Here is a 7,267-nt window from a genome sequence, read left to right as displayed (position 1 = left end):
GCCCGCCACAACGCCTGGCTATTTTATGGTTGCAGCCATCATTGTTGTTTGGCGGGCCCGGGCTGGATTCGAACCCGCCACCTTAGGTGTATGTGGCTGGGGCCTTAGCCACTTGAGCCCCAGGCGCCAAGCCACAAAACTATTGAAGAATGTAATACGTCTCTTCTCTACTTGGAATCTGAATCATTCCTTCTCCAGTATTCTAGATATAACAAAATGTAGACGTATAATAAAAAAGTTATAGAAATAATTTAAAAAATTAAATTTTAAAAGGATATTTTAAATTAATTTTTAGAAGGATAATTTACCAACAAATAGTGATTGTCTACTGTGTCACATAGTGCAATTTTAATTTTGTAGGGAAACTCACACAAAAAAACTCAGAAATAGTAGCTTAACAGATATGCTAAATTTAACCTTGATTGGACAGAATTGATAATAAGAAGGTATGAATGAACTAATAACTCTTGAGACTAGAGGTGTGAAACTGTACAAAGAATTTTACTTATAAACTTTACCTGATCTCGTAATAGTCCCCATAAAAACATCTGTATATAAATCTGAGATTCTTTTTTTTTTTTTTTTTAAGAGACACAGTCTCACTTTGTCACTCTTGGTAGAGTGCCTTGCTGTCACAGCTCACAGCAACCCCCAGCTCTTGGGCTTAGCCGATTCTCTTCCTCAGGCTCCCAAGTAGCTGGGACTACAGGCATCCACTACAATGCCCAGCTATTTTTTTGTTGCAGTTTGGCCGGGGCATGGTTTGAACCTGCCACTCTCCGTATACAGGGCCAGTGCCCTATTCACTGAGCCCAAGGTGCCACCTGAGATTCTTCTTAATGACATGTTATATGGTGTAGTGGTTATAGAACTGGTATTCAAAAGAGTGATCCAGTGTCATGACTTCTACCCTTAAAACTCTTTCAAAAACACTTTTTAGGCCAGGCAATGCCTGCAATCTCAACATTTTGAGATACTGAGGTGGGAGGATTGTTTAAGGCCAGGAATTCAAGGTTACAATGAATGTCTGATTGCACCAGTGTACTTCAGTTTGGGTAAGAGAGCAAGATCCTGGCTCTTAAAAAGAGGAAAAAAACCCCGCACTTAAAAAAAAAAAAAAAAAAACCTCTTTAGAAATGAGAAATAATTGCCATAGGATAATCATTAGCACAAAGATAAATATTTTTTGAGATATTGTCCATTAGCACAAGCAGGCAATTATCAACATGCTATATAGTCTTATAGAAAGGCTAAAGTATGTACTAAGGAGCACTCTCTTACCTGATGTATTCCTCTTTATTTTCTTCTGTTACAAGAATATTGCTGCCATTGTGTTTCAGATCATGACTCTTAATTTCACCTAGAATTTCTTTATCAACGGAGAAGTACATTTCCAAACCACATTCCTCAATATTATTTTCTCTGTTCAAATAAAATTAGCAACATTTGTTATAGTCACCAATGCAACCATAATTTGAAAGCTTTAACTAAACTTAAATTAATATTAACCTACGACATCATAGTAAGAAGAAATTGGAAGACCATGCTCTAAGGTCATATTATTGACTCATATCTTGGGTATATTTCTGTGAAATGTATCATATTACATAGTAAGACAGGTTTGAGGTATAGATCATTTAAACTGAATAAACCAATTACACACTTATAGTTTGAATAAGTTACCAACACCATGATGAAAGCAGATAAGCTATATTTTCATAAATTAAATGGAAATAGAAACTCACTTAACCCAGATGAGAGAATTGTAGAATTCTGGATCTATAGATTCTAAATCCTTGAGTCCAACAGGTTTGTTTAAGATACGCTTATAGAATGGTAAAGAAAAACCTGTATCTATGAATTTCCCATGGAACAGAGCCTAGGAAAAAGGGAAACAATACCATTTAGAATAATTGCATATTTTATTTCAAAATGTTAGAAGATTATTTATTACTTATTTATTTTTCTGAGACAGAATCTCAAGCTGTTGCCCTGTATAGAATGCTGTGGCGTCACAACTCACAGCAACCTCAAACTCTTGGGCTTAAGCAATTCTCTTGCCTCAGCCTCCCATGTAGCTGGGACTACAGGCACCCACCACAATGCCCAACTATTTTTTTGTTGCTGTTGTCATTGTTGTTTAGCTGGCCCTGGTTGGGTTCAAACTGCCAGCCTTAGTGTATGTGGCTGGCACCCTACCCACTGAGCTATGGGCACCGCCTATTTATTCATTTTTGAGACAGAGTCTCACTTTGTTACCCTCAGTAGAGTGCCATAGCGTCACAGCTCACAGCAACCTCAAACTCTTGGGCTCAACTGATCCTCTTGTCTCAGCCTACCAAGTAGCTGGTACTACAAGCGCCTGCCACAATACCTGTCTATTTTTAGAGATTGGGTCTTGCTCTTGTTCAGGCTGGTTTTAAACTTCTAAGCTCAGGCAATCCACCCGCCTTGGCCTCCCAGAGGGCTAGGATTACAGGTGTGAGCTACCACACCAGGTCCCCCTCTCCTTTTTTTTTTTTTTTTGAGACAGAGTCTCACTCTGTTACCCAGGCTAGAGTACCATGGCCATCAGCCTAACTCACAGCAACCTCAAACTAATGGGTTCAAGTGATCTTCCTGCCTCAAGCCTCCTGAGTAGCTGGGACTATAGCCCTCCACCCTTCAGTGCTTGGCTAATTTATCCTATTTTTAGTAGAGACAGAGTCACACTTTTGCTCAGACTGTTCTCAAACTCCTGAGCTCAGGGGATCCTCCCACCTTGGCCTCCCAGAGGGCTAGGATTACAGGCATGAGCCACTGTTCCTAGATGAATTTTTTGTTTTAAATAAAAAAAAAGCTTCCCTATGGTAAGACCTGTTATGGCATATAGGAGAAAACTCAGGATTGCTGAATTTGCAAAATAAATGCAGTTTTCTACCTGCACTTACCATAGCAATAAACCTGCCAATAAAACGAAAATATTTCAGGTGATCCGGATTGATGTAAGAAGCAGGGTTTATCTGCAAACAGTAGTTATCCTTTCCTGCATATTCAAATAGGCAATACATTGGGTTCAACACTTCATGTGACAAAAGAAAGAACCATTCTCTGAAATCAAAAGATAATTTAGGATGAAGAATTTTGTAAGTAACCATACCAACAAATAAAAAGGCAGTGCTACAAAGTTCTCAGAAATCTACAATCCTTAGATAGTTTTCTAATCTCATGTTGGTTTTTTATTGCTTCTGTTTAAACTCCCATCAATTTTACAGAGAGAGTTATGCATTGCTCATTACAATATTTCAAAGCATCTAAGGCATCGTTCATTTTTATTTGATGACTCACTAAAATTTTTTCCACCTACTCTTACGATACACATCTCAATTTTAGAGACATTAAAATGTGAAAATGTTAGTCTTAGAATAGGTAAAATATTATATACAGGCAATTTTTTAAGATTCACTATTGACCAATGTGATTACAGTGGCTGAAATCAGTCTACTATTCCATCTACTATTATGTCTCATAACAATCCCCATCAATAGCTACTCCCTATACCTCAAATCAATATGAAAAACGAATTTCACAGAGACGTAAAGCATTTAATTCTCACCACTCATATATCAGAAAAATGCTCTGAGATGCTCCTATTCAAGAGCATCAGGAAAATATGAATCCATATTAACATTATGATTATGGCTACTAAAACTATGTAACCTAGGTTGGTCTTATAGAGTAGATCTGAGGCCACACATGTGGTATCAAAGCTCATATCCTAGATCTCTTTTCTTGTTAGTTTGTGGCCTAATGCTGCTTACACTTTAATACTGCTAGCTGATTTCCTGAAAATGAATGAATCTTTATCTTCCTCCTGAATTATCTCTTAACATGAACAAAATTAAATGTTTCTACTCTAATTTATTATTCTAATTTATCAGATATCTGTGATTATTTCATACATTTTGAAATAGTTTTATTTGAACTTGGAAACACAATATAAGACCTACTAAAATGTAGCCACCAGTTACTGAGTGCACAAAGAATCAGGCTCTGGACCAGGTCATTAACAAACAATATTTTTATTCTTCACAATAATCCTAGAAAGGTAGATATCACTATTTTCATTTTATAGATCAAGTATTTACCCAAGGTCACATTATTGAGAGCAGAAAAAAGATTCCAACCCAGTCTTGACCCCTGCCTTTCCATACCTCTACTACTTTACAAATTTATAACTAGGTATGAAATATTTTTATAGAACAAGCAGAGCAGTTCTTTACTGAAGATTATCTTCTAGGGTTTTAGTGAAAGTTCCAATATGAAGAAGGAAAGTAGAATTAAGACTTTCAACTACCATTTTTATATGTTGCCATTTTAATTTCTTTTTTTTTTTTTAGACAGAGCCTCAAGCTGTCGCCCTGAGTAGAGTGCTGTGGCATCACAGCTCACAGCAACCCCCAACTCTTGGGCTTAAGTGATTCTCTTGCCACAGCCTCCCAAGTAGCTGGGACTACAGGCGCCCACCACAACATCTGGCTATTTTTTGGTTGTAGTTGTTATTGTTGTTTAGCAAGCCCAGGCTGGATTTGAACCCACCAGCTCTCCTGTATGTGGCTGGCACCTTAGCCACTTGAGCTACAGGCACCACGCCCCATTTTAATTTTTTTAAAGCAACATATTCCAATCCTATAAAGCCTTCTATGTTCCTATGATGTTATTAATTTCAGTTGGGAATTGAGTGATTATTATCTGTACAATTAATCTGTGATATATAAAATGAAATGATTATGATAGGCCCTTGTATGTTCCATGGACAATACTGTGGTTAGTGGTTAGATAATACAAAACTTGCACCCAGGCTCTATAACTTATTATGTGCCTGGGTGGCACCTGTGGCTCAGTAGGTAGGGCGCTGGCCCCATATACTGAGGGTGGCAGGTTTGAACCTGGCCACGGCCAAACTGCAAATAAAAAATAGCCAGGTTTTCTGGTGGGCACCTGTAGTTCTAGCTACTTGGGAGGCTGAGGCAAAAGAATGGTCTAAGCCCAGCCGTCGGAGGTTGCTATGACGCCATGGCACTCTACCAAGGGCGATAAAGTAAAACTCTTATCTCAAAAAAAAAAAAAAAAAGAAAGAAAGAAAAAAGAAAACTTATTATGTGCCTTAGGTGAGTCTCTAAACCTCTTCAACATCTATAAAATTTTATCTCACAAGGCTATCCTGAGAATTAAATGAGTGATGTGGGTGAAATCAATGTAGCAGTCAGTACATTAGGGAGAAAGCACTGAATTAATATTCATTGAAGTTCTATAGCTATAGCATAATAAAAATATCATAATTTGCTACATTTCATTTTCCTAAAATATAAGATTGAGAAAATAATACTTGCAAGCAAAGTGCAATGGTACCTTTGGAAGAAAGGAACTAAGTTCTGAGTATTCATATTATCACTACCTTGCTACACCTCCATAATCTAAACCTTCTTCTCCTGGAAAAATCACCCACAAACGTCTTCGCAGATCTTGGGGACTGAAGCTCATTATCTATAAAACAATAAAGTGAAAGAATTGGTTAGAGCAGTTCTTCAAATACCATTTATCACTTCCAGGTTTGACATCTTCTTCACTCCTAGGACACGGAATGATATTTATGATCTAATCAAAAGCATATATGCAAAAAATACATTATAGTAATGTTTCATAGTAATTTATGTATTACGCATATCTATATTCTTAGACACTTTTTACAGATAAAATTTTAATTCTAATGATGTTACTACTGACTTATAGGGTTACTTATATAAATTGCTTGAAGCACAGTAACTATGGGCATTGTCAAAGGAAAGATTTTGTTTCTTTGTTTGTTTTTTGGTTTGGTTAAGTTTGGTTCATAGCCAAAGGTATATGTAATAGCTAATTGGCTAATCTAGAAATGAAACCCAGTGGCTGCAGAGAGAATACAGTTAAATATGTAAACTCATTCTCAGTAGAAAAGCTACTCAAATTTTGTGTTCAACTTTAAGTGGTTAATAGGATCATCTTCATATCTGAAGGACAGTAACATTTTTAGATGGCCTGGGTCGGGTCTGAACTTGCCACCCTCAGTGTATGGGGCTGGCGCCATAACCACTGTGCTATGGGCGCCAAGCCAACAGTAACACTTTTGAGCTACAATGGACAGATCATTTGGATTCCCCTTCTGTAAAACTATTTAATTATTTGACCAAAACTGAGTCATTTCAGCATTGTATATATTACTCCTAGGAAAAAAAAGTAAGGGCCTGGAGAAAGAAGTTGATATGATGCATATACCTAATCAAGTGATAAGATCTTACATTTAAATATCCAGATAGGATCAATAAATAACCCGTTTACATCAAGATTCTCTCAGTTCCCAACAAAAGAGACACATCATTTTCATGAATTTGCATTCTACTCAAACAAGAAAATCCCAGATATAATGAACAAATTCAATGCTTATGACATATGTTCATGCTTATGACAAATATTCTATAAGTACTATGGGCTAGGTATACAGCCATGCAAATGAGATGTCACAACATTGAAAATATCTTTAATTCCTTTTAACAAATGCTAATGTGAAAGAAAAACTTTTTTTTCCTATAATTTCCCCCATAAGCAGTTTGTGTTATGTTAATAGAAGAAAGATTATCTGGAGCAACTTTATCCAATAGCTAAGAGAAGAAAACCTGATGCTAATGTTGCTATCAGATTTGTTATCCCTTAAAGCAATCAAGTTGTTCTTTATTATTATACTTTTTTTCAGAGACAAAGTCTTCTTTTGTTCGCCAGACTGAAGTGCAGTGGCATGATCATAGCTTAAGCATCCCTCCTGACTCACCTTCCAAGTAGCTGAGTCTACAGGCATGCACTACCAGGCCTGAGTAATTTTTTCTATTTTTTTTTTTAAGAGATAGGGTCTTGCTAAGTTGTCAATTTCTTAAGTTTTTATTACCCATTTATTTGATGGATGTTAAATCTAGGGTGACAGTTTTAAACCCCTGTTTCAGTACTATCTGGGTTGTTTTTCTGTTTAAGTTTCAAAAGTCAAAAGATAACAAGACAGCTTAATCATGTTTTGCACTTTTTTTAGCACTCTATTATACAATTAAGTTATGTTTCAAGAAACTGGCTCAACACAAATGGTACTCAGCAACAAAAGGGTGGTTATCGGCTCGGCGCCTATGGCTCAACCGGCTAAGGCGCCAGCCACGTACACCTAAGGTGGTGGGTTCGAATCCCCAGCCCGGACCCGCCAAACAAC

General features: G+C 36.9%; 1 protein-coding gene across 1 annotated transcript in view; it reads right to left on the bottom strand.

Moving 5' to 3' along the window:
* LOC100958698 (E3 ubiquitin-protein ligase Itchy) overlaps window positions 1-7,267 on the bottom strand; it is a 47,486-nt gene that overhangs the window by 21,397 nt on the left and 18,822 nt on the right. Inside the window, exons 6-9 of the mRNA XM_023512141.1 lie at window positions 5,438-5,526; window positions 2,931-3,090; window positions 1,746-1,879; window positions 1,282-1,422 (exon numbers count right to left, since the gene is read on the bottom strand). Coding sequence (XP_023367909.1) covers window positions 1,282-1,422; window positions 1,746-1,879; window positions 2,931-3,090; window positions 5,438-5,526 — 524 coding nt within the window. The remainder of the gene's footprint in view (window positions 1-1,281; window positions 1,423-1,745; window positions 1,880-2,930; window positions 3,091-5,437; window positions 5,527-7,267) is intronic.

The sequence above is a fragment of the Otolemur garnettii genome, unplaced genomic scaffold (genome assembly GCF_000181295.1).
Source record: "Otolemur garnettii isolate 467f Iridium unplaced genomic scaffold, OtoGar3 scaffold00025, whole genome shotgun sequence".
NCBI classification, from domain to species: domain Eukaryota; kingdom Metazoa; phylum Chordata; class Mammalia; order Primates; family Galagidae; genus Otolemur; species Otolemur garnettii.
Note: the sequence above shows the minus strand (reverse complement) of the source record. Positions and strands in the feature narration are given on the sequence as shown.